At 49.4% G+C, this 27,315-nt stretch overlaps 1 protein-coding gene across 5 annotated transcripts in view; it reads left to right on the top strand.

Annotated features, from left to right (window-relative positions):
- The window catches only part of Arid1b (AT-rich interaction domain 1B), a 309,189-nt gene that overhangs the window by 269,595 nt on the left and 12,279 nt on the right, over positions 1-27,315 (top strand). The window contains exons 9-15 of one of the 5 annotated variants that reach the window (XM_048354354.1): positions 5,957-6,102; positions 12,363-12,472; positions 13,216-13,374; positions 16,686-16,895; positions 18,117-18,321; positions 23,144-23,282; positions 23,534-23,706. In XM_048354354.1, the coding sequence (XP_048210311.1) occupies positions 5,957-6,102; positions 12,363-12,472; positions 13,216-13,374; positions 16,686-16,895; positions 18,117-18,321; positions 23,144-23,282; positions 23,534-23,706 (1,142 nt within the window). The remainder of the gene's footprint in view (positions 1-5,956; positions 6,103-12,362; positions 12,473-13,215; positions 13,375-16,685; positions 16,896-18,116; positions 18,322-23,143; positions 23,283-23,533; positions 23,707-27,315) is intronic. The other 4 variants (XM_048354355.1, XM_048354356.1, XM_048354357.1 and 1 more) reach the window with 4 other exon arrangements.

Raw genomic sequence — 27,315 nt, forward strand, 5'->3', positions numbered from 1 at the left:
GAGCACAGCTGTTTGGAGCCGTGGAGGCCGGTCAGGAGGAAGGCTCTGGCAACGGCCTGGCACTGGTGCCAGCGCGCGTGCACAAGTTAACCTGAAGAGTTAGTTAGGTCTCTTTGCCCAAGAGATCACACCAGAGAATGTGCTAGAAACTCATGACTGCCCTGGTGTTGAAAGAAAATGCTCCTTGTACTTAGAAAAAATAGACTTAGCATGTCCATCGCCAAAGGATTTAGAGAGTGCATGATGTGTAGCTGGAAAATAACTCCGCCTGCCCCAGAGCGCGGGTGGGGAGCCCGGCCCGCGAGGCGCTCAGAGTCATTTGGCACCTGACGGGCGGACACCAGCACTTCCCGAGTGCTTGTCAGCCGTCCGCGGCGCATCTGCCTGCAGTGATCATTTTGTGTGGCCCACAATGGTGTTATAAATATCCGAATGATCTTTGGCAGAGGAAAGGGTTCCCTCCCCTGCCCGCCGGTCTCACAGGTGTTGAAGCTTTCTTTGAACAGCCTGCCTTGAAGCTTGGGAGCCCTCCACCCTCCAGGTTTGGGGTCCATCTGTGCCGCAGCACTTTGGGGAGGGCACTCGGGCACCCCTGTGGTACCCCGTGAGTCTGCACCCCCCTGAGCCTCTCGTTCCAGTGAGTGACCACGTACCTCTCCTTTCAGGCCAGGCACCTGGGAGTCACCTTGGCCCCTTTATCTCCCCGTCAGCGTGTGATTCCTCCCTCAACCCCGTCCCGTTCTGTTCTGTTCTGCTCGGCTCAGTTTGCTTTCCACCTCATATTCCAAGTTACCTAGGCTTTCGTAGTAGTCTTAAACCGTGGGCCCCCCTTCCTGACTCCCAGTCCGTGTGTCTTTAAAACACACACTTTCCAGTGCAGTTCAGCTTTAAAGCCTCTAATGTATTCCAGTGTGTCTTAGGATGAAGACAGAATCGCGAGCCTCACAAAATGCATTCCCAACTTGCCCTACCCAGCCCACCTGTGCTGCCCCCACAGGGCCCTGTGTCTGCTGGTCTTTCCCCCGTGCCCAGCCATCCGAGGGGGTGGGACACCGTCCCTTCTTCAGGGCTGGCCCAGTGCGTGCCCCAGCACGGTTGTAGCTTTGTGCCAGCTGCTCTGGTTGTCACTTGTTTGTTTGGGCCATTGGTGTCTTCCTCTTCACCCTCTTCTCCCGCACCTGGGAGCATACACAGCATGGACGAGTGAGCATTACTACTAAGTAGAAGGGATTTCTGATTCGCTTTAGTGCTAGTGAGGCTTCTTGAAGAAAAGGCTAGAATACTTGGTTTTTCCGGTGTGTTGTTTAAATTCTGTATTTTCGCAAGAATCCTCAGTTCCTGTATTGGGAAGCTTCCGATTGTTTTTAATAACAAAATGTTGCTTTGCCCTCACAGGATTGATGGTAGCCAGAGCCGCAGGCTGGTGGAAATCACACGTGGTGTTGCTCCTAGCATTGTCAGGGCATCTGCTGAGGGCGCGCTGGTGGATTAGCCACACCAGGCCCTGTCTGCACCACAGCTTGCTTCTCGGCTTAGGGTGTGTTGTTTGGGGAGCGTATGCAGTGTTTTTCTCGCTTCAGATTCTAGATTTAAAAGAATCTCAACTGGATTTGATTTCTCCTTATTATGATTTGGAAGAGTTACTATGTGATTCTGTTGGAAATCAACTTCATCAGGGATGCTGGATACATGTGTGAAATAAGATGTTTGTGACATATTTTACGTAGGGATTCCTATGTAATATTGTGGACACAGTCGGAGCTTGCCAAAGAAACAGTAACATATGTAGAAATGAATGCTGCTGGAATTGCTTCCAGTTCCGCTCTTCGATAACAGATAACCATGCCGAGTTCAGTTTTGGCCTGCTTTTCTTCAACAGTAAGCCATATTGCTGGCGTTCTAACTTTCTCTATACCTGCTCTGGCAGTCCGTGGAGAGAAGGCCGTGTAGTTGGCAGTCTTGTCCCTACTGTAATAAAGCATGCACTGCTTGTGTGTTCATTCCGGACATCACTCAGGAGGCATGTCTGCAGTGAGGGCTCTGTGGATAAGGCTCTGTTCACGTAGTCCCCATGCCCGGGACATTTCTTCTGTCTGCCCCCCGCCCTTCTCCAAAAGAGTTGTGTCAGAACTCCAGTCATTTTCAAAATACACTCACGTTTTGATCTGTCACTGAGAAAACTACCTTTGATTTCCAAAACAAATGAGGCTTTGTATTCCTTGAAGCACCAAATACTGGAGTGGACTTAAACACCCGATATTGGCAGATGGACTGGATCCCATGTTACTGTGTTTAACCACTGACCTCAAACTGTAATGAATAGCTTGTTTTCCTCTTTCTACCCTCAGCCTCAACTATTAGAGATCGTCACTTTAGAGTTGGGGTTTACTTCCTTTTTTCCCAAAGCCATGATGTTCGCAGGAAAATCTCTTCATACGTGTGGGCTGCCTCAGCTGCTGCGGCCTGGTGCTCCTGCCGCCCGGGCCCGTGAGCTGGGCGTGGGCCCCCCCCCGAAGAGCACGCCCCAGTCCCGCAGCCCGCATCTCCCTCCTGGCCCGCAGCCCTGGCTTTCTCCTCGCTCTCACCAGCACTGTGACTCTGGAAGTCACTCAGCACAATGAGTGCTAGCAAAGACCAGGAGATAGGCCTGGAAGCACTCCATTCTACTTCTGAAGGAGAGAGGCTTCTGGGCATTACGTCCAGTTTCGTTTCCGTGTCAGTGAAAATGACTGCTCTGAAGCCTCCTTAATACGATTTCCTGGACACAGAGGCCTATTCCCTCACACCTCCAATTGTATCTGGATACTTTTTTTTTTTTTCCAACACCACCATATCATCAGCTTAAAGCACAACATGTGAGCCAAGTTCCAGGAAGCCATGGAAGTTAACTATGCCCTTAGCACTGTTTGGACAAGGACAATAAATAACAGTTGGTTTCAGAGAATCACCATTCCATTAATTCTTCAACATCCAATATCATCTCCGTTGTTTTCCCTAGTTTGGCCAAGTGAGACAAAAGAGAAAGCCAGACGTCTAAGCCGGCAGGTCAGATAGGGGCCTCGGTACTGGAACCAAGTCAACGTCTGGAAGTACTTAAGCACAACTGATTCTAAAGATGATGATGAATTTCAGATCAACACAAAGCTGGGTTCCACGTCCTCCATTACTGTTGTCTGGTGTTGAGATGGCTTTTGATAAGGTGTGTGTAGGGAAGACGCGAGTGCTGGGAGGTGCGTGCAAGCATCTGTGCTTTCTCGGCCCTCGCCTGTCCCTGGGTCATCTGGGGGGGGGGGGTCTTCCTTACGTACCAGTGCCCACCCGCCGTCCAGGTCGAGCTCTCTGCGGCTAGCATGCGTACGTATCAAGCCATGCGTCCCCTGAGAAGCTGCAGGGGCTCGTGCTGCGGAACCGGCCTGGCCTGCGCAGCCCTGGTCATCTTCCATCTTCGTGCGCTCTGGCGGCGGCCAGCATTGCAGCAGCACAGAATTCACTGAAAACATGGATCGGGAAGGTAGGCCTCAAGTGGTAGAGTCCCAGTCATGAGTTCAACCCCCATACCAGCACAAAACGATAAAATTACAACATGAACCAAACTGCAAATGCCCCTTCAAGGCGGTCATCTGTTTTAGAGACCTGCAGAATCGGTAGCCATACCCATCACACCAGAGCCCTGGTGGGATCCTTGGCTTTGCCAGGTGCTTATGTTTTGGTAGAGTTTGCATTGAAAACTCCCCTCTCGAGTTAAATTTCTGCCAGGTTTGTTTTGTTCCCTTTTTTTGGAGGGGGTGCAGGGAACGGGGGAATAATGGCTTGTTGGCCTTCCTAATTCACATGGAGTGCTGCACAGGTTGCTGTGTTCAAAACAGTGTCCAGTGGTTCGAGGTCAGGAGTGCTTCCTGGGAAAGGGACTCGGGCCCTTAGCTGGCAATCGAGTGCCACGATCCCAGGAGACCATCCCAGGGAGAAGCTTGTCACCGTGTGTCACAGAAATCCCACCCTTAGCAAGATAAGGCGAAGTCACGAGTCAGTGCCCGCCACCCTACACTCCCTCCCTCAAATGCCGCGGCGCATGGCAGGCTCTGTTAGCAAGATGCCCATCCTACCTGGCCAGCGACCAGGGTGGGCCTGTCAGTTTCCAGAGTGGTAGGGAGGAAGATTCCTGCTTCCGTGATGAAGACCCTCCTCCCAGAGAAGGTCTTGAGAAAAGCATAGTTCTGGTTTGTCGTTCTTCGATTAAAGAGAAACAGAAAAGTATCATCCAGGCATCATTTGACAGACTGCTTCGTGCCATTTACTTTGGCTCCTCAAAGAAGAGGAGTCCAGGTTGATCGCAGCCAGAAGCAATCCGTGACCTGGAAGCAGTCTGCGGAAGTTCGGGGGCTCCTCAGAGAACCTTCCCAACTGGACCTGCTCAGGAGGCAGAGCTGTGAATGGTAAATTCCTGAACGAAGCTTCCCATGCCAACCGTCCAGGACACAGGATGAGACCGGGACCGTGGGACTGGGGGAGAGCCCGGGTGCAGGGTTTGAGCCTGTGGTGGAGGATCTGAAACGCGGGCCGACGTCCGCCCTGTCTGCATGACCTGCGGTGGGCACTGTGGTGTGTGGCCGTCTACAGCGAGTCCCTGCAAGCCTGCAGCCGGCTGGGGTTCACGCACAAGCCAAAGTGACAGGCCGTCCGCCAGCGCCTTGCATACTCCCCACCATCTTCCAGCCTTCTCTGACTGTGCCTTCCAAACTACCCTCAAGGGTCACTAAGGATGTCACTGAACGGTGTAATATGGAGAAGAAAAAAAGCACCTAAGTGTTTGATACTTTGATTTTGCGAATTGTCAATGTTTGGATTTTCTATAAGCCAGAAAGTTAAGTACACTGGAAATAGATAAACAGAAAGAACCATATATATATATATTTTAAGGATTTATATGAATCCTTGAAATTCTTATTAAATGTTGACACTACATATTAAGAGCCACCAAGTGATCATTTTGCCATGGGGGAGGGAATGTTCTTTATGGAAGGAAAGCTTTTTTTAAGTTGTGTAGTCATTTCTTGATGGAGTTTTTCCTGGGAGAAGTAAACAGCGTTGCCAGTTCAAAACACCCTCTCCCCACCAGATAGTGAAGAGAAACGACATTGTGCAATTGCGGTCTTCTCCAGACCCGAGAATACCCCTTTCCTCTTTGCAAAAGTTAGGAGAAGTTGTCTCCTACCGGGAGGATAAAAGTAACCAACCTAAGTCCCCAAGAAACGATGGCAGCAGCCTGCAGGGCGAGAGGACCCTCGGGGTGAGGGACTTAGCCTTCAGATCATCTGGCCTGCAGCCCATCTTCAGAACGCACATGCTTCTCCACCGCAGGGGGGAGGGGTACTTGGACTCCAGTCCCAGAAGTCGATGCCCGATGTCTGCTATGTAATTTTAAAATATTGGGGAAATGGTGTACTTTTCAGTAGAAGCCAATTGCAAGCAGTTTGGACATGCATTTTACAATGTTTTGTATTCATTATGCCAGAAAATTTAGGGCAAAGAAATATTTTTAATAACATTGCCACACTTCCCATTTGTTTCTCATTGCTTCTGCTTTTGATGTGTGGTTGTGAAAGCAGTGTTAATAGTCAGATCATGGTAAGCAGAGGCATTAATTGTGCTTGCTTTTTCTAAGTTCTCTTCTTGTGTCATTTCTTCTTCCTTATATTTCTCTATATGAATATTAACTTGGAACACTTGACGTAATTATGAATGTCTAACTTATTTCTGTAACTTAAGATATTGGGAATTTTTTAATAGTGACTTGAACAGTTGCCTGGCAGTAAAGCTCAGCCTTTCTTTCTAGGAAATAAATCCATTTGTGACAATCATGAAAAATAACACCCCTTCCCGAAGTTCATTATTAAAGGTGCAAAGTTGTGCTGATGCGCATGGTGAGTATTGTGTGCTGTGCTCTCTCTCTCTGTAGGCAAGGCAGTTTTCCTGGCATGAACCAGAGTGGACTCATGGCTTCCGGCTCTCCCTACAGCCAGTCTATGAACAACAGCTCCGGCCTGATGAACACACAGGCGCCACCCTATAGCATGGCCCCCACCATGGTGAACAGCTCCACAGGTAACTCGTGGCTCTGCTCCGGAGCCCGTCCTTCCTTCTCCTCCCAGGCTTCCGCCGTGAAGGCCTGGACGGCTGGAGACGGCGGATCCACTGGTGGAAATGGCATTCGTACTGCTTTTCCATTCTGGGAAGCCTGGTCCATCTGTTTGCGACTTAAGGATTGCATTGTACACTATGTAAATTACCTTAGATAATCTGTTTTATAATAGGTGCGTGTATTTCCAGTGTCACTGTTCATGGGATAGACCTACTAAGGTCTCTTTATCTTAGAATTGTTAGGACTGTCTGAAGATCCCAAAACAGAGCTGCCCATTGGACAGTGGTAGAGAGAAGCTAGATTCTGAAGGCATATTTCAGAGGAAGCAGTTGAAGGGAGGGACAGGGAGCTTTCAACTATTCTTTCCATTTGGGAAGCACCGCTAAAGGTGTGTAGAAGTGGCTAGTTCGTAAGTACCACGGCAGGCCGTCTCCGCGGAGAATTTGCCGCAGGTGGTTGGGCAGGGTGCTTCTCTCTGCTCACTGTGCCGTCTCCACAGTTGCGTTCTCATAGAATCCTATCCAGAGGCTTCTGCCATTCTGTAGGCACCACAGAGAATGTCTCCAGCAGCAGCCGTCCATGTTCTCAGCCTCTCAGAGCCCAACCCCACCTCAAGTTCCCAAACTGCCCAGAGCACTGAGTCCATCCTGTGAAACGAGAGACTTGTCTGTGTTTCCACGGAACAGCAGAGGCCGCTTTGGCGGGACTGCGGCCTCAGGGAGCACAGCCTGGTGAGGGACAGTGTGGTCAGGAGCGCACTGTACCGCTAGAGCCCTGGCTCCCTCGGTCACCCCGTCCACACGCACCGCCACCCGCCACCCAGGCCAGGCCTCCACTGTCAGCGTGAGCGGACACCCCGTCCGTGTGCAGCGCTCCTTGTTCATGGTTTGTGCAAGCGCAAAGCATAGAAGCCTGTTAGCCAAAATGGAAGATTTAAGTAACTAAAATAGCTTTTCCTCGTGTTCAGCAGCTAGACTGTACTTCTAGAGAGATAAAAGCTTATAGCTCCAGGCTGAGATGTAGCACCGTGGTAAAGCACTTGCCTAGCAAGCATGAGGCCTTGGGTTCAATCTCATGGTACCAAGAAAGAAAAAGTGAAAGCAAGTGCATCTCTCCAGCAGGCTGCCGGCTCGCAGCCTCTCTCTGCCAGCACAGCCTCGCACTGGCTGTCACCGGGTGTGTTCTGTCTGGCCTCCTGAAATGAAATTACTTCAGGGCATTGAAAATGTGGAATAAACTTCCACCTATTAGCAGGACTCCTTTTTTTCCCTTCTCCTTTGGCCCCCAGAGCCACAAATAACCAACAACAAACAGATGGTACACTGCACTGCCTAAAAAGACATATGTATTTCTGACTAATCTCCAGTTCAACAGGGGCTCCGAGGATGTCTTTATTATTATCATTATTATTATTCGGATAACTGTTTGCTTTTCAATACCAAGGAGGTCTATTCGGTGAAAGAACACGTATTCTCACCATCTTTTGTGTAGACTAATAGTATATTTCTATTGCGTACCGCACTTCGAACTATTGAATCTTTAATCATTTAAGTGTTTATCAAATTTTGCTCTATACACTTATTTGTTTTATTAAATCAAATGACTGGGTAGGAAGTGTACTCATTGAGCACTTGTGAGGGATATTGGTATCTGTTGACAGGTGCTTGCGGGGAAGGGACATTGTGGCTACAGGACTGGCATGGCATCCTGTGGAGCTCAGGTGGTTTGAGGCTGAAGGGTGCACTAGCCTAGAGAAAAATCAAGAATGCCCCCCTGTCGCATCCACTCCTTGGTTGGGCCCATGGAGATGAGCTCCCACAGTTGAGTCCAGCATTTCTCCACCATAATGCATTTTCAGAAGAAGTGAAGGTGGTAACACATAATGCTGGCCAGAGCCAGCAGTGGAATTTTCTGAGTCTCGGCAGCCAGTACAACTGGCATTCCAGTATCTTCTTTGCTGAGCTCAAAGGATTATGTTGTAGACAGTGGACATAGCCAAAAAAAAAAAAACTCTCCTGTGTAGCGATAAATTGTTACGGGCTTCAGCAAGCAAGTAATTATTTAAATGAAGTCCATGTTAAGTATAAAAGTGACAGTTTCTTATAGAAAGTGCCAGGCAAGTTGGATGGTAAGCAGGGGGAAGTTTTCCCTCTGAAGGAGGCTATTGATTCTGTTTTAACTATTTGGATTAAAAGGCTAGGATTTATAGATTGTGGGTAAAACACAAATCATATGTAAACTTGTTAAATTTGCCCTAATGCAGTACCTAGATCGTTAGTTGGGTTATTTGTGTTCTGTTTGTAATATTAGCCATGTCTGTCTTCATATAAACCAGCGTCTCCAAGAGAACATCTGAATTCCAAACAGATGTGTGTTCTCTCTGCTTCTAAAGTATGTCTCCCCAGAAGCCAGTCTGCAACACACGGAGCGTTCCGCCCCGCTGTCCACTAGGTGACAGCCGCAGCCGGCTTCGCTTACCCCTCCCTGTGTCCCACCTGCACACGACATACCAGCCCCCAGAGTGCTTCGCAGAGAAGCCCGCCACACCTCCCTTTCACCCTGAATCCACGAAAGCCACATCCCCAGGCCGGGAGTCTGCTTTCCTAACTCAGGCTATCCCCGCTCACCCACACCAGGGCTGGAGAGTCACCCGAGTCACCCAGCACACCCAACTGCCACCCAACTTCATGCGGCCTTGGCTCCCGAATGGAGAATTGGCTGTTGTGCATAGCTGCGGTTCTGGGACTGTAGGCTTTTTCATATAGGAAGTTTGGGGTCCTCCCCGCCCCCTTACGGTGGTTGTCTAGCCAGTATTAACAGTTGTTGGTTTACTAAGTTAAAGATTTTGCTACCCACCCCCAAGGAAAACTACAAAGGACTTGACAAACTGTGACAACTGAGCCTCTTCCACTGGGGGAGGCGGGAGTGGGCAGTGCCTCTAGGATCCCGCCTGAGTCCTCAGTGCCTGGCTATAGGTGGCTACACTCTGGGAGCCTTGCTGGTTCTGGGGGGCCATGCGTAGCCAGGGGCAGCCCCCCACCCAAGCAAGTGCTCACGTAGGAATATTTCAGGGGTTCTTTCGAGGTCCTGTTGTCTTGTGTGTGCTGTTTGACCATGGGCGTGATCTTTTACCACCTAAAAATCATGAACATCTTTAGCTATACAAGGTACAGAGATAGCCCCTTTGCACCTTCCAAAACAAGGAATATTTTGCAGAATGTGGCATATTACCATGAAGGCAAGAGGATTGTGTGTTTCTGATCCTATTTTGCCATCTTTGGAGGCTGATTCTTCACCCTTATAGACAGACCTAGTGCAGGGAGCTGCAGGACAGGGAAATGAATGCTAGGTCTGGTCATGTGTTCCTTACGATCTTTGGAGTAAGTCGGATCCAGGACGTAGTAGCACCTTGGGACTTTGTCCACACGTGCTTTGAGAAGTTACTCCAGCTCTGAACTTGCAGTGGAAGAGCCAGAGGCTGGTGCCTGAGCTGTGTGTACCGCACTGGGGACACAGCTCCACTGCACGTCCCGGATTCCTGGTGTTGGGGAGAAGGAACAGCTTCTTTGTTTCCTGCATCCTTAGAATAGAGGTAGTCTTCTTTTCTGAGACAGGAGGAAAAGCTAGTGCCCTGGAATGTCATCGCAGAAATTCATAGAGAGAATTCAAGTGTTTCAACATAAAGAATAATAATAGCTACAGTAAGAAAAGCCCTCTTTTAAGGTCCACTTAGCAAAGTTAAGTTTACATCGTCAGGCAGAAGTACTTGGTAAAACTTGTTTTGTTTTGTGGGTTGGTTTTTTTTTTTTTGCCAGTCCTGGGCCTTGGACTCAGGCCTGAGCACTGTCCCTGGCTTCTTTTTGCTCAAGGCTAGCATCTGCCACTTGAGCCACTGCGCCACCTCAGCTTTTTTTATATATGTGGTGCTGAAGAATCGAACCCAGGGCTTCATGTATATGAGGCGAGCACTTTATCACTAGGCCCTGTTCCCAGCCCCAGAAGTACTTAGTAAAACTATTACTCTAAATTCTACCCTTATTTCCCTCTTAAAATAACAGAGCAATGCAATGTTTAACAGTTTTCATATTTGTATACTCCAGATGCCCAGTTTAAAATACATACTAAAGAATGAAGAAAACCCGGGGCATTTCAAACCAACATATACACTTACATTCATAAAAGTCTGACTTGTAAATCAGTGTAAGTTATCATATTACCTGTTGGCCTAATTCTTTATGCTCAAAAATTCCTTTTCTGTGCACTAACGCATTTAGTGCATAACTACGATAATTCTATTCCTCTTTTCAAAATAATACTCAGACATGTAAGTGTGGACAGAACTGTAAGCTACTGCCGTTGGAGAAGCCGGGTGCCCTGCCGGCCTTCCCAGCCCCGGGCTGCCCAGTCACTGCTGCGAGCGGCCCCGTGTGTGCGGCAGGCTGCCTGGGTATTCCTGAGCAAGCCTGGCTTTTTGTTCTTCTAGAAAGGGTGATTTTAAGCATACAGGTTTACTAATTTCTATCTTGTTAGGGCCCCAGAGAGAAAACTCCACGAAGCAATCGGCTGCTCTACGCAAGGCAGTCTTCTTGGTAAAATATCTCTCAGCTGCGTTTTGGAGGTTTCGCACGTTCACAAAAATAACAGCGTTTTTAGCTGATCCCAATAGATTTTACTCTGCAGCTGTATCACTTGAAAAAGCTTTTTGTTCCAGTTCTTAAAGTCTTAAGTGTTGAAAGTAATTTGGGGAAAAAAAAAAAGAAAAGAAAAACACCCCAATGATGATTGGTGGGCTGCGATGACTTGGAGGGCTGCCTGGGCTGCTGATGGGCTTTGCCCGCCCAGCCGCCGGCGTGGAGACCCCGGGCCTCGGCGCGGCCCTGGACGCACCGCTGTACACTCGGGGGCCCGCGGCCGGCAAGACCTGCGGACTCAGCCCGCAGCGATGGCAACCATATTAGCAAATTCGCACCACCGAGCTTGCCAGCTAATTCACCAGAGCCCGCTCCCTGCTGTAATCAACACTAATTATTTTCTAAAACGTAGTAATACATGAATATGTGCAATAATCATTTTGTAGTGGGCAATCTGTGGAGCCTTTTTCAAAGCTGTTTTTCTTTCTCCCGCTCCCCCCCCCCTTGTTTTTTTCCTGGCTCATTGAGCTCCATGTGTCCTGCCTGCTTGAGCCAGCCCTCGCCTTGGCACGGTGGGAAGTGCATCCTGCTCAGGAGAACTCGGGCTTACGTGAGCTTGACAGGAGTGATGCTTCCCCTGCCTGTAAGGCTCCCCCTCCTCTCCCCTCTCCCCCTGGCCTCCCCGGCTCCCTCTGCTCCTTACATTCCACGCCATCGCCGTCCCCCTTACAATCCTCCCACCCCAGGGCGGTGCCGGTGGCTTATCTGGGGAAATGCCGCCATCATCCCCTGGACAGCCACCTCCATCCCCTGCTGTCGCCTTCTTCCTCCACTACAAAGGAACTGGAACTCGTGTTTGGGTTTTCGTAACCTCAAATCAGTGTGGATAAACCGTGTGTCCCCTGGTAGACCTTGGTCTGCTGGGGCCTGGGCGCCGCCTGCAGTTCGGAGCCGGAGGGAGGCGGGACTAGCCGCCCCCCCCCCCCCCCCCCCCCGAGCGGCTGGGGTGTGAGCAGGCTCAGGGCGGCTCTGGAGAGCCGGGGCCCACAGGCTCAGTGAGCAGGGAGAGTAGAGATCCTCCCGTTTGTTTCGGGAGTCATCGCTGTGATTATCGGCCTTTCTCGTGGCTCAGAGAGCGGATAGGATTTCTGAAGGGAATGCAGCGTGTGTGTACTGTAGGTTATGTGAGCTGAAGTAATAACGCGCTAACCCTTAGGCCACAGGCACCTGGCCCTCTCCTGACACTTGGGACTGTGTCAGGGACTTGTTCTGATCCTTGCCTTGCTTCTACTGTGCCTTGGTTCTTCCGTGGCTTGGTTCTCGAGTGTACATAGCGACCATGCCTTATTATTACCGGTAGTGGTAGTAGTGGTACCATTACTGTTATTGTTGTTATTAGCAAAAGAACGTCCAGAATGCCATGCTGCCGCTGAGCTTTCGTGCGCCGCCGTTGTCCGCGTTGCCGTTCTCCTTTCCTCTTCCAGGGGACCCTCGGGCGCCCATGCGTCTCCCGGTAGGCGGCGCGTGTGGGCAGCGGCGCAGTGTGACACACCCCATGTATAATCCTGACTCTCTCTCCTGTTTTCGATTAGCATCTATGGGTCTTGCAGATATGATGTCTCCCAGTGAGTCCAAGCTGCCCATGACGCTCAAAGCCGACGGCAAGGACGAAGGCACTCCGCAGCCCGAGAGCAAGTCGAAGGTACTTCTCCCCGCATGTGGGGGCGCCGCCTCCGCGCCCCGGGCTCCCCCCGCGCTGGCTGCTGGGCTCCCCAGTTCCTTTCCCTCCGCATGCCTCAGTGTGCGCAGCCGGGATCTTCCTAGCCTTCTTTCTCTCCCCACCCCCCTCATGGTGCCGATCTGAAAGTTACTAGTTCTTAAGGCATTAACTCATGGTTGGGGGGAGGGGGAGGAGGGACAAGACCCACCGAGAGAGATGCCACGGGGGGAGGGGGGATAGGGGGTGGGGGGGAGTTACCTTGCCTGGTTTTGCCACTTGTAGCCATTTCCGCTGCCTTCAGTTTATAGCTTCCTGTTTTGGCTGCCTCAGCAAAAACATACTTAATATTTTGCTTTCCTGCCTTATTTGATAAATAAGGTGAACGGCTTGTGGGGTTGTTGCTGTTTTTTTTTTTCTTTTTTCCTCTCTCTTTCATAAAGGGTAACCCATGCTTAGCATTCCGTGTAAGCTTGACATAAGCATGGCGCTTCGTGGCCTCTCCGCATCCAGCAAACTTAACCAATCGTACTAATTGAGAATGTTGTTTTAATATCTTTCTATATGCGTGGTTGTGTGTGTGTTTGTACATGTCTATATATATATATACACACTAAATGTGTATGTATATATATATAATTAGTCTGTTAAACTGGATGTATTTTTTGTTATTTAAAATGAAGTTTGCCCTACCTTTGTCATTTTTTTTTTTTATTCCTCTACCACAGGATAGCTACAGCTCTCAGGGTATTTCTCAGCCCCCAACCCCAGGCAACCTGCCAGTCCCTTCCCCAATGTCCCCCAGCTCTGCTAGCATCTCCTCCTTTCATGGAGATGAGAGCGATAGCATTAGCAGCCCAGGCTGGCCAAAGACTCCATCAAGCCCTGTAAGTGGCTCTGGTTGTTTGTCTCGTTTGGTTTTTGGGGGTTTTTGGATAATGAATTATACTTTAATGCTTGCTTATTGATTTGCTTTATAAGATTTTTTTTCTTCATTATTGATCCATGAAAAGGTTTTCTTCACAAATAATTGCACTAGTAATAAAGCGAGTAGTGTTTGCATGCATGGTCAAGGTGGGTTCTGGTAATGCCAGCTCTTCTGTACTGACAGAGCCTCCACACAAAGATGGCGGCTCCTGCTGTCCATCTTCCTCACGCAGGAACCAGCGGTGGGCCACATGACACGTGTGGCCCCAGACTCAAGCTTGTCGTTGGCTATTCCATTTAAAACATCTTATTCAGAAACTGCCTGCCTGAGATAAACAAGTACATATTACAATCTGGATATGGTTCCGCTGAACTCTAGCCCTGTTTGGGTTTCCAGTTGAACATCTAAAATTAACGACAAGGTTCCAGAAATGCATCTATCTGCATGTGAATTTTAATAACATATGCCTTCAATGGAGTTAGTCAAGACAGAAAAATGGCATTCTGAACAAGAGTGCTGGTGATCTTGAAATGAGTCTTGGTTTTCATGTGGTATATAAATAATAACAGCAGTGGTAATATACTTCCTAGAGAATTCTTCTTGTCTTAATGTTCTCTAGCTATAGAATTGGGCCTTTATTTTTCTTCTAAAAAATAATGTGTGCTATAAAATAAAAGAGTAATGCACTGTAGTAACCTTTATTTTACATTCATATAGGGAATTAAAAGATCTTCGGGAAAAAAAAACTTAACATGCAATTAGTTGCCAAGAAGGCTTAATTAACACACTAATTTCTGTAAGCTGATGTATTGAAGAGCACAGCTCAGGAAAATGGTGTTGGGGGGAAGAAGAGCCTGGCTGTGTGGGGCCTGGCAATCTAATCACAACCCAAAAAGGAGGCTGCTGTTAATTATCCATTCACCGGGTCAAACAGATAGAGCCTGACGGGTTGAAGCCTTATTCTTTGTAGTAAATGTTCGTGACGTTCACGCGGAGCTCTGGTACACCCAGCAGTTTCCTTTCAGAGAAAGGAGGGTGCTCTGTGCCCCTCCCTGTGGCCATGTTTCGGGGAAGGGAAAGCACGATGCCTCCCTTCTTCAGGTGGTTTAGTGTTATTTGCGTTGAGTCTCAGAAGGCAGCCAACAGGGGTAGATTTTTTTCCCCCCATAATTTGCCCTGGGTTTGTTGTTATTATTGTTTCTTTAAAACAAGAAAAGGTGCTTTGAATCAGTAATAGTATTAAATGGACAAGTAGAATTCAAATAACTTTTCCAAAAACATACCTATATTGACTCAGAGGGAGAATTTCAGAGATTTTTTAAACTTAGAATAATAAGATACTGTGTCTTTAAAACTTAAGGTAACATGAATTTATTAAAATCAATATTACTAATAGGCCATGTCATTCATACATTTAAGTGCTACCTGGCTGGTCCTGGAATAAGAAAGAAGGACTGAGATGGATACTGAACTGGAAACACATATCAAAATGCTTCTCTTTAGCCAGCCCCTGGAGGCTCATACCTATAATCTTGTCCACTCAGGAAACTGAGACCTGGAGGATTATGGTTCATAGCTAACCAGGTCAGAAAAGTCCACACGACTCTATCTTCAATTAAGTAGAAAAAAGCCAGGGTAGAGATATGGCTCAAGTGATAGAATACTAGTCAAGAGCAAGCATGCGGCCCCAAGTTCAAGCCTCAGTACTAGCAAAAAGAAGAAAGGAAGGAAAAAAAAGAAAGAAATCTGACCATGTTTAGCATGTTGTGGTGCATGGCTGTCAATTCCATCATTCAAAAGGTTGAGGCTAGCTTAGACTGTATTGTAAGGCCTTGTCTCAAAAAAAAAAAAATACTACTTAAATATAAAACTAAAACAAACAGGTGGCCCCATTTTGAGTTTCTTTTTTCTTTTTTCTTTTTTAAAAGTATTTCCAGCCTGGCACTGGTAGCTCATGCCTGTAATCTTATCTGCTCAGGAGGCTGAGATCTGAGAATCACAATTCCAGGCCAGCTCAGGGAAAGAAAGACTTACCTTCCAAAAAAAAGTATCAGAAAAAGCTGGAAGTGGCTCTGTGGTAGAGCCACTAGCCTTGAGCAAAAAATAAGTTCAAGGTCAGCACTCAGGTCCTGAGTTCACGTCCCAGGATCAGTGTGGATTTAGTGTTTAAGTATTTCCACACCCATTATGTCTTCTTATACCAGGAATTGCCTTGCATTTAAGAACTGACAGGCAAACTTCTGGCCCCAGTGCTAGAGGAGGACAGGAGAGAAGGTGGCTACTGAAACAGTATTGGCTTTTTATGAAAGAGAGGGCAGTTAAGGGAGGACCCAAGGAGAGTATGGTGAGGAACTTGGTGTCCGATCACCGCACGCGTGCTGCCCAAACGTGAACCGGTATCTCGGGTGCCACTGCACTCTGCACTTGAAATTGCCCCGATAGTGTATCTGTGAAAGCCTGCCTCACCGCAGGCCCGAAACAGGCCACACAATAGAGCTACTGTTGCTTTGACATTGTGCGACAGACTATTATTTTATTACAAAACATTCTAAAATAAAAAATAAACATTTGTCCATACAGCACAAATACATATTACTTAGCATATGGTAAATACTGCCGAAATACAAACCCACCTAAAAGGCTGGAGAAAAATGCACTGCCAGGCTTAATTAAGCTGTATGCAAGGAACATATTTGTGATTCCATAAGAAAGTCTTGCTGTCGCTTCTCAGCACCTTACAGTCCTTTTGCATCCGACAGATTCAGGGTACCCCATTTCACAACACGAGCAGTACCATGTGAGCTAGTGGTTTTGTGATCACACACATTTTTTTGGCAAGGATAAGGAGGAGTGCACTTAATTTGGGGGGTTCTGTGACCACACAGGAAGTAATTGATTCATTAGTGCCATCCAGCTGCTACCCTCTGATGCTTAAGAATGATATGAGATTTTGTGAACTCTTGCCTTCTGGGATTCAACGCTTATATCAAAGTTTAAAGTAGCTTGTTTATTTTGACTTGGTTTTCTTTTAATGTTTAAAAGGACTTTGGGTCATTTTATTTTAAGTTAAAGTAAAATTTTAATTAAAAAGAATGTATAGTTTGTGCCTGAACTAGTAGCCTTCGTTCCTGATTGTTGTGTGATAGCAGTAGTGTTGATCTCTTTCTTTCTCGTATTTGTTAGCTCATGACTTTTTTCTCGCCTTCTTCCCTTTGCCTTGGCCGCCCCTGCCCCCGCCCTCTGCCACGCACTTACCTCTTCTGCCACTAGAAGTCTAGCTCATCCACCACCACTGGGGAGAAGATCACAAAGGTGTATGAGCTGGGGAATGAGCCAGAGAGGAAGCTGTGGGTCGACCGATACCTGACCTTCATGGAAGAGAGGGGCTCCCCTGTCTCCAGTCTGCCCGCAGTGGGCAAGAAGCCCCTGGACCTGTTCCGACTCTATGTCTGCGTCAAAGAGATTGGAGGTTTGGCCCAGGTGAGCACGAATAGGGGAGGAGGCTGGCAGGCCAGCTCAGTCCTGTGCATTGGCCTTTCCCCACCGATGAAGACGTGGGCCTGTGGGGGAGTCACCATCTGAGGAGCCCCCTTCCTCCCGCTGCCCCAGCTGGGGGGCGGGGGCTCTAGTTTCTCATCTGTAAGGCCAGATGCCGACAGGATCAGGTGCTGCACCCACACACGGGGCAGCTCACCAGACTGGCGGCTCGGGCCACACAGGCTGCTGAATTGGGAAGCAGCCCTCAGGCCTGCTATTGGCAGCCTGGATTCAGTGCCTACGGTCCACAAAAGCTTAATCCAGAAATGCAAAAATAGAATCGCACTAACTCTTTGCACACTGCTTAGCACAGCAGGTTCAGGAGGCACAGCTTCTCGGGTGTGTGAACCTCGAAAGCTTTCCCTTCCGTAACCTGTTCCTACGTGGGAATGCCAACGTGAACATAGTGCCCCGCTCGGGACCCTCTCCCCACCCTCCCGTCTCCTCTCCTCTTCTTTCATTACAAAACAAAACCAAGTGTCAGAACTACTCCCTTAGTAAGGGTCCCTGGGTTCTGGACTCTCCTCTCTCCTCTCCCTCTCCTGTCCTGCCATGGGAGTGAAGTCCCACGCAGCACACAAAGCTGTGCCCTCGTCATTGAGCTGGTGGCGGAAACGGCGGCATTGTGTCAGGCTCTTACGTGGTGGCCAGGGACAGCGGGTGAAGGAGCCTTGTGGCCTTCGCACCAAGTGCTGTACAAGAATCAAGTTCGCCCTTGGCACAAGAAGCCTCTGGAGAGAGGGAGACGCGGGACGGGCCCATCGCAGGCTGGCTCTAGGGGCTCCTGGAGGGCAACTTGGTGTCGTACCATTGCTCCGGTACTTTGTCTTGGTTAGAGGTTGGAGGGACTGAGCGGGAGTGTCCATTCGAGCTGGGGACTTTGGAAATGGCTGTGTGAGGCCCGGGCCGTGCAGCCTGTGGAAGCAAGTCCCCCCCCGCCCCCGAAGTGAGCAGGCTTTCAAGTGGAGATCAGCAGGCTCCTTGGTGGTTTTATAACTGTAACTGCTGTCTGTGCACTACTGAGTGGGAGTAATGAGCACTAGTTAAAAGAGATGAATTAAAAAAAGTAAACCAAGACATTAAGTGCTTTTTTTTTTTTTTTGTCTCCTTGCTTTAAATAAGCCACTTTGCTACAAACCAATGATCCTGCCACTTTTTTGCTAGGTTAATAAAAACAAGAAGTGGCGTGAGCTGGCAACCAACCTAAACGTTGGCACCTCGAGCAGCGCAGCCAGCTCCCTGAAAAAGCAGTATATTCAGTACCTGTTTGCCTTTGAGTGTAAGATCGAGAGAGGGGAGGAGCCCCCGCCGGAAGTCTTCAGCACGGGGGACTCCAAGAAGCAGCCCAAGCTCCAGCCGCCATCTCCTGGTAAGTAGCAGCGCTACAGCCTGGCCTGGAAGCCAGGCCTCTGTGCAGGGAGGGCCGGAAGCAAGACTGAGGAAGAACTGGAACCTTGGAGCAGAAGCAGCCACTGCTTCTCCATTGGCAGGGCTGTTTCTGGTAGGCACCTTCACAGAGATTGTTTTTTGTCTTATTTAGTCAGAACAGACTTGGGAAGTCTGAGCTACATACCTCTGTTAAGTTTTTATTTCCTTTTTCTTTTTGCCAGCATGGAGATTTGAACTCAGGGCCTTGTGCCTGCTTTATCGGTCCTCTACCACTTGAGCCATGCCTCCAGCCAGCATTTTGCTTTTTTGGAGGTGAAGTGTCATGGACGACTCTGGACTGTGACCCTCCAGGTCTCGCCTTCCGGAGTAGCTGGGATTACATGCATGTGCCACTAGTGCTCAGCACTCTCTGCTTTTTGTTTTTAAAAATATTTTGTCTAGCCAGGTACCTGTAATCCTAGCTACTCGGGAGGCTGAGATCTGAGGACTGAAGTTCAAAGCCAACCAAAGTCAGTCCACGAGACTCTTATCTCCAATTAACCGTTAAAAAGCCAGAAGTGAGGGCTGGGGATATAGCCTAGTGGCAAGAGTGCCTGCCTCGGATACACGAGGCCCTAGGTTCGATTCCCCAGCACCACATATTCAGAAAACGGCCAGAAGCCGCGCTGTGGCTCAAGTGGCGGAGTGCTAGCCTTGAGCGGGAAGAAGCCAGGGACAGTGCTCAGGCCCTGAGTCCAAGGCCCAGGACTGGCCAAAAAAAAAAAAAAAAAAAAAAAAAGCCAGAAGTGAAGCTATGGCTCAAGTTGTAGACAACTAGTCTTGAGAGGGGAAAAAAAAAGCTAAGGGACATCGCCTAGGCCTTGAGTTCAAGCCCCAGTACCAGCCCAGAGGGAAAAAAAAAAATCTATCTAGCTCTGTACAAAGTCGATAATCACATGAGCCTATTTCAGTATTCTGTGCTACTAGAGGTGCCCTCCTCAGGCACCATGCCGGCTGGTCCAGCCCTTCTCTTGAAGTGTGGACGTCACCACAGTCACATCGGGACTTCAGTTTTGGTCCCTTGCCCAGGAAGTTTTCATCCTGAGAGAACCCTATCTGTCATAAAGGCTTGTTTCTGAAGTGAGGCGGGCCCAGCAGCTGTAGTAGAGGTCGGAGGTCAGAGTGAGGGGCACCAGAGCTCCTACACACATACATGCCCACACGCATGTGCACACACACACGGGCCACATGCGTGATGCCACACCAACCCTGCCCTCCGCCTGCTGCTCTCGGTGGCTCTCTTCTTGGCCTTTTTCTCCTCTAAGTGTTTCACGTGTAAAATTAGCAAAGTATATTCAGATAAATGCAATGTTGGGAGCGGAAGTAGGTAGGTGTTCTTGTTCCGGGAGATGGCCTTGCTCAGGTAAATCTCACCATTCTGTTTCAGGCATGGCCGTGGTTGTCAGCTGAGGCCGCCTCGAGCCCAGTGACCTTCGGCCCTTGGTCATGCCATTTGTGGTCTAAGTGTGACTTGGGGTGGGTCTGTGTGTACCCTGTTTGTATCGGGTGACCGGTCATTCCCCATGTGCCTGTGGCGGGCTTGTCATTCTGTCTTCACGTCAGCTCCGGGTATTGATGCTATGTAAACGTCCCTGAGAAAATGAAGCGCCCTGCCAAGGCCGTGCAGCAGGGAAGCAATGAGGGGTGTTTGGCTCTAGGTGGCTCACAGAACCCACCGGAAACGCAGCTTGCAGGGATGGAAAAGCCTTTGCAACGGGTCAGGTGTTTCTATCTAGAAGCCGGAGCAAGAAACCATTTCCTCTGCCTGCCGTGTGGATGGAAAGTACTGCTGCTAAAGGTTGCCTGTCAGGTCATCTCACAGGACACTTAGTGACTGTCCCTAGATTTCCATCTGTGGTCTTCAAATACCAGGAGAAACCTTCCTCTCTCCCCATCCAAGACTTGGCTATTCAAGCACACCTGAAAACTTGGAAATCTAATTTTAAAAATCACACACCATTACATTCAGTTCCCCAAATCAAAGGAGCTGCCTAGGAACAGCTCTGAAACTATTTTTCCAAAAGAAGAGCCCAGTGGGGTACAGGCACCAGAGGGGCGATGTGTGTGAAGATCTAACAGTCTATTTTATCTGCTAGTAGGAACTGTGTCCGTGCGTGTTCTGCACTAGCGTGTGGAGAATAGCTCTCGCGTGCCTCAGCCGCCGTACTAGAAGCCCCGTGGAGACCCACAGGGTTCCCACGAGGCCTGCGTGGGTGGATGCGGTGTCATCCTAACTGCACAGAGGGGGTTAGGTCGCACACGGACATGGTCCACACGGAGCCACAGTCGTTGAGTGACACGGGACATGGTAAAAGCAAAACTTTCTGGTCCTGACTGTGAAGTTGGTGCCCAACCCAAACACTGCCCTGCAGAGTGCTGTGGGCGCCCTCGGGGTAGCGAGCCGCAGGGTCACACCGTCCACACCTGTCCCCACCGCGCCCACGTCGCGTGGCCTCTGCCTCGGGACCAGTGCTAAGGAAAGCGTCTCTGAAACCTTTTTATTCCAAGAAGGAAAACAAAATCATTTCCACTTTACTACCTAATAATTTAGAACTGGTTTCCAGGGGGAAAGAGTGTGTGTGTGTGTGTGTGTGTGTGTGTCTGTGTGTCTGTGTGTCTGTGTCTGTGTCTGTCCTTTGAAGTCCTTTTTCTCCTAAGATCATAATGATAGTTTATTTCTTACCAGTATATCAAGCAAGTAAACAAAAAGATTCCTAAGAAATGGCATGCATGCCCCAGTGACTCGTGCTTATAATCCTAGCTACTGTGTGAGGATAGCGGCTCAAAGCCAGCCTGGACAGGAAAGCCTGTGAGATCCTGACCTCCACTAACCAGCTAAGAAACAGAAATGGGGGCTGGGAATATGGCCTAGTGGCAAGAGCGCTTGCCTTGTATACATGAAGCCCTGGGTTCCATTCCCCAGCACCACATATATAGAAAATGGCCAGAGGTGGCGCTGTGGCTCAAGTGACAGAGTGCTAGCCTTGAGCAAAAAGAAGCCAGGGACAGTGCTCAGGCCCTGAGTCCAAGGCCCAGGACTGGCAAAAAAAAAAAAGAAAGAAAGAAACAGAAGAGGAGCTGTTACTCAGTAGTGTGCTGGCATTGCTTGAAAAAGCTTCCAGGCCCAGAGTTCAAGTTCTGGCACAGAAAGAAAAAAAAAATTCTAGATTTTTTTTCCCTTCTGATCCCTGAACCAACCAAAATCTGCGTTGACCTGGCTGTATGTTATTACCCTGCAAGTCACGCGTCTCTCGTCCCCCTTGGATCGGCCGTGGCCTGTGGATCTAGACTTGCGGGTGGACTGACAGCAGAGCGCTTGGCCCTGGGACTGTGGGGCTGAGTGACAGGAGCCCGCTGTGCAGGGCCTCGGGATAAGGCACCTGTGGGCTCTCCTGCCCCGGAACCTAGAAAAGTTGGTAGAGTCAACAGCCACAGGAGCCGCCCAGCCACCGGCCGCTCCCCACACCTGAGCTGGGACGGCCGGGATTGGTTAGTGGGTCTGGAACCCCAAACCCACCCATCTTTGCGGGCTGGTGGCTGACTGGGTTTCTATTCTTAGCTGGCAGGTGATGGATCCAACTAGGGAATCCCCAGCGGAAGATAGATGAGAAAGGGGCTGGGTGTAAACAAAGGCGCCCTCTGATTGACCTCCAGTCCGGGACCAGGGACACATCAGCTTTTCTCTGTGCCCTGTCCCGTCCCCCCCCCCACCCAGAACTAGGGCACCAGGTTCACGCTGTGTAAATTATCTTCCCAGCCAGGAGTCTGGCTGTTCCGTCTGAAGTGTGTGAATGTGCTTAACCTTCTGTAACCTTTCCATTGTTTACTTTAGAGTACACATTTGTAGCTTCTGGCAAAAGGTAGGGGTGTCCTAGAGAGCCGCCAGGAGCCGCCAGCCTCCCGTTAATGGAGTTACAAGAGATTGCATTCATTTTTTTTTTTAATCCTGAAAGGAAAGGAAAAAACATGGGCAAGTGAGAATTTTTCCTTTTTTATTAACTGTAAATGTGAGTACTTTGTAAATAAAGGGTCATTCAGAAATGGCAGCCTCTGAGTCACGCGTGTGCCCGTGAAGCCAGCCAGTCACTTCTTCCCCATTGCTGGTGGCGGTGACTGTTTCTAACGGTTACCTTGCTCCTTCACGACAGCCTCCCTGTTTAGGATGCGAATCCATGGTGTTCCGTGGTTAGTAAGCTGGCATTGATTTGCGTTCCCCTAAAGTGCCCACACGGGTAGTTTTCCTTGTATTGGAGCACCAGCAGGCTGCAGGCTGAGCCCATGCGGGCCCCGCCCGCACACAGCCGGCCGGGTCAGCAGCCCCGGCTGCGTTTGGCTGAGGCTCCGAGTAGAGGTGATACATTCATTTCCTGTTCTCACTCCTTCCCCAGTTAAAGAACAAATTGGATTTCATAGTTCAAGAAAAGTTGATTTTGTTAATGACACAACATAAACCTCCAAGTGTTTCCAAGGATTGCATTAATCTAAGGCTTGTTATTAATTTGTATTGTGGATTTTCAACTTAAACATTTCTTATTGCCCAAGGCCCCAAACTAAGTTTTCTAAATGTTCCGCAGCATACGTGTGCGTACACACACACGCGCACACCTCACACGAATTCTTGCTACTTGGTACCATATACAACGTGAAAGAAGCTGGTTTGCCCCCTTACTGTGAGCAGCGGATGTTGTGAGTCCTTCTCATAGATGGCATCTCGGTCGCTATTAGTTAGGATAACATCCTGTCGCTTCCCTCCACCCTGACAGCTAACTCAGGATCCCTGCAAGGCCCTCAGACCCCCCAGTCCACCGGCAGCAACTCGATGGCCGAGGTTCCGGGTGACCTGAAGCCGCCCACCCCCGCCTCCACCCCTCACGGACAGATGACCCCGATGTCAGGGGGAAGGTACGTTCCCGGGACGCAGAGCCATTTGCGGTCACCTGTTACCTTGGAGTTTTCTGTAGCGTGCTCAATGGGAGGAAGGAATGGTGTTGACGAAGCCTTGAAATGCTTATCGCTACTAGATTTATTCCTATGATTTATGGGGGGCCGTTTTGCACTGACAGCTCTCGGGACTGGCTTAGGTTTCAGTGCGTGGCTTGGCGGTCGGTCACACCTGCCAGGTCACCGAGCTTTCGTTTTCGGCCTCTTTTCAGAAGCAGTACAATCAGTGTGCACGACCCATTCTCAGACATCAGTGACCCATCGTTCCCCAAGCGGAACTCCATGACCCCCAACACCCCGTACCAGCAAGGCATGGGCGTGCCGGACATGATGGGCAGGATGCCCTACGAGCCCAACAAGGACCCCTTCGGTGGAATGAGGAAAGGTACGTGCAGACGGGCCCCACCCTGCTCGTTCAGAACAGCCCCGCCGAAGGGGTGGACTGCAGAAAGGTATTCATGCTAAATGACGTCCGCATCTAGAAATGCGGGAAAGAAGGGGACCGAGAATAAGCCACAATTGTTTCCTTGAAGATCACAGCCAGTAGAATACAGCCAACAAAAAGGAAAGGGTACAGACGGCATGATGTGGAGAGCAACCTGGGAAGAGAATGCCGCGGAGCTCAGATGGTCTGGCGGGAGGCAAGGAGGGGATGCGGGATGAGGATGCGGGGGGAGGGTGCTAGCAGAAGGGAGCCAGGCTTGTTGGACAAGGCAGCGGAGGCCTGGACACAGCCCACATGGGTACTCGCGCGGAAGGCACCAGCTTTCTGTAAGGAGGAAGTAATGTGACTTGATTTTTTTTTTTTTTTGGCCAGTCCTGGGGCTTGAACTCAGTGCCTGAGCACTGTTCCTGAACTTGTTTTGCTCAAGGCTAGCACTTAACCACTTGAGCCACAGCGCCACTTCCAGCTTTTTCTGTTTATGCGGTGCTGAGGAATCGAACCCAGGGCTTCGTGCATGCTAGGCAAGCACTCTACCGCTAAGCCTCATTCCCAGGCCATGACTTGAACTTTAGCAAAAACAGACACTGATAAGCAGCCATCTATGTGGCAGGGGTTGAAAGAGGTGAGGGAGAGACAGGACAGGTTAGAGTTGGAGAGAACCCCGGCTGCCTCATTTGGGGGTGCCGGCGGAGGAGCACCGGGGCTACAGAGCCCTGCGTGTCCGAAGGGGAAAGTGGGGTGTGATGCGCGCAGCAGGGCCGGTTGGGAAAGGAACAGAATAGAGAAGGAAACCTGGAGTCGCTGTGGGCCTGTGAGGGAGGTGGACAGTGGAGCTGGGCACCCCTCTGAATGAGGGGTGACTTCACCTCAGCTGTGTATTGAAAGATGAGCCCTGAGAAGGAGCAAGTGGGGGTGACACCAGGAAATTCCTGAGTAGGTTCCTCTTTCCCACCGGGGAGCCCCCAGGCTCGTCCATCTGAGGGTGTGCATACCAGCCCCAAATGGAAACCTGACAGCTGGGTTTGGGGTGTTCTTTTGGGCGCATTTGTTGCCTGTGTAATTGAGGCATAATGTGAATATTACTTTCTTTAATGACAGACATGTAAACGTTTTTATGAAGGTGCTTGTCAAATAAGGATACCTGTGTCACATCTAGATATTGGAGCACCTGCATTTCTTGATACTTTATTGAAGAAGAATTAAGTCTAAAGCCTTGATTTTCATCATTATTATGAACTAATGAAAATAAAAATGATAAATCTCATTTTTACTCTTGGTCATATACTATAAATAAGTGTTTTGTAGTATCTCCAATAACAGTTCCATAAAGCAGGGTGTAATCCATATTCTTCTCATCAAGAGTTTCAGGGCTCCTTACTCCGCGCATGCCCTGAGTCTGTACGCTCCATCAAAAGCTTTGCGACACGTAGCTAGTTTTCTTAGTGGTTCCTGATGTACATTGTTAGTGCTTTTAGTGTCTGTGTTCCATTTTCAAAATCTCAAAATACGACAGTCACATGGAAAAGTAATTACAGTGGACCTTTGAGGCGTAGGCATACAGTAACGGGGCCCGAGGGCGGGAGCGGGAGGGAGCATCACGGAGCTGACGATCAACCACCCGCCCCCGCTGCACACACGTACACGCACGCACACACAGACACACGCACACACACTGCTTCCCACAAAGCTGAAAACTCCAGTCATCTCACTAAGCACTCCACTCCACTTTGGGGGCTGTGTTTCTGTTTGGGGGAGGCCGGTTTTCACCGAGGAAGGGCAGGGAGCCACTGGGCAGATCTCAGTGACTCAAAACATGGGACGCCTGAGCTGCAGAACATGCACGGGGTGCAAAGTGCTTTATTTTTGAAATTTATTTAATTTTTTATATATGTCTACCGTATTTTACCAAACCATAATAAATGCACAAGTGATACGGGCTTGCTGTGATAGGGCCCTATTTGGAATCTGGACTCAAAACTATGGGAGCCATGTCAGTATCCTCCCTCTATGTTAGAGGACACATTTGTGTTTCTTCCGATTCTTCACACTTACAATTTCTGTTGCTTCATAAACGTATTTAGAGATTGGGTAATTCACCGCGGGAGTGTGTCACTAGACAGACACATGACACTCCTCACCGGCCGTGTGCATTATGACTCGGCCCTCTTCCCTCGCGCCTCCCCTGCTACCTTTCAGTAGTGACGTAGTTAGTGCTAGATAGCCCCCAAATCCCCAGGAAGTGTTTTCTCATAGCCCTAACACTGTTCTAAGGAAAGCCATCCATTCTCTGCCCGCCTTCTCCTGTCAGTGAACTGGGCAGCACTCGGTGTGAGAACCACTTCCGTGGAAGCCACGCTTCGTGGCTCCTGCCAAGCCCACATCGCCAAGCAGTGAGTCAGAGCTGCTGGGCCCAGGAGCCTGTGGAGCCGGCTCCGGCCGCTCCCTGCCTGCCGCCTGCCCTCTCCTCTGCTCCGCCTGCGGAGGCACCGCTGGCTTGTGTATAAAGGAGTACGATGCTCAGCTGTCCTTTAACAGTGTGTTCTGAGCATCTTCTCCTGTCATTAAGTAAATACCATGCCCTAGTACTGGATGGATTGTTTTCCTCCGGTCTTGCTGGTATAGTGATGCACTGTTGGTTAAAGGAAGCTGTTCTCTAATACCTGGACCGCGTTTCTATCAATTGGATTCCTAATGGTCAGATTGTTGTCAAGTAACAGAACCCTCTTCCTTCAAGTATTTCAGTTTTTGGGAGGTTTTTTTAACAAATTACCCCAGGACTTTGTGGCCTTGTGGGTGACTGTGGGCCGGGCTGGGCTGAGTGAGTCTTCACTCTGCAGATTGTCTGCCGGGTGCGGAGGGGGCCGGGTCGGCAGCTCTGTGGTAGCTGGGGCACCGCCAGGGTGGCTCGGAGTCTCTCCTGGGACCTCCTCCAGACTTCCATGTGGCTCCTCGTGGGGGGAAGCCAAAGAGGAAGAAGGAAGAATAATAGAGGGGGAATGTGATCAAAGTACGTTTATGCACATGTGGGAACGTCATGAAAACTCCTTTGTACAATTGACACACCCTCATAAAAGCAGAAAAGGAACTTCCAAGATGACAGGCCCCAACTGCAAGCTTATCCAGCCATTGGCTTGTACTCATTTGCCATTGGTCACGTGGCCCAGGCCAGAGTCGTGGTGGGCGGGCGCTTTACCGGCCTCGAGCATCTGCACATGTGCTCCTTCTGTCGCCAAAGGTGGCCTCCCAGAGCAAGGACTGGCAAAGGTAGCACTAGTTTAACACTGCCTAAGAGTGTGGCAGTCTATGGGCTCTCACCACCAGGAAAGAATGATTACCATCAGCCATTTTAATCAGATTGGCCCAAACATTTAAGAAGACATCACATAATTGTTTTAACTCGGACTGCTTGCATTACCAGTGAGCTCACACTTTTTTTCCCACACAATGACTGTCCTTTGGTTTTTCTTTTTCTGTGAATGTGCTTGCCCTTTTCTTAGTTTTTGCTCTTTTCTTCCTAGTGCTTTTTCAGAACTCTATGTATTTGGGAGT

This window comes from Perognathus longimembris, chromosome 9, assembly GCF_023159225.1.
Source record: "Perognathus longimembris pacificus isolate PPM17 chromosome 9, ASM2315922v1, whole genome shotgun sequence".
Classification (NCBI taxonomy): Eukaryota; Metazoa; Chordata; class Mammalia; order Rodentia; family Heteromyidae; genus Perognathus; species Perognathus longimembris.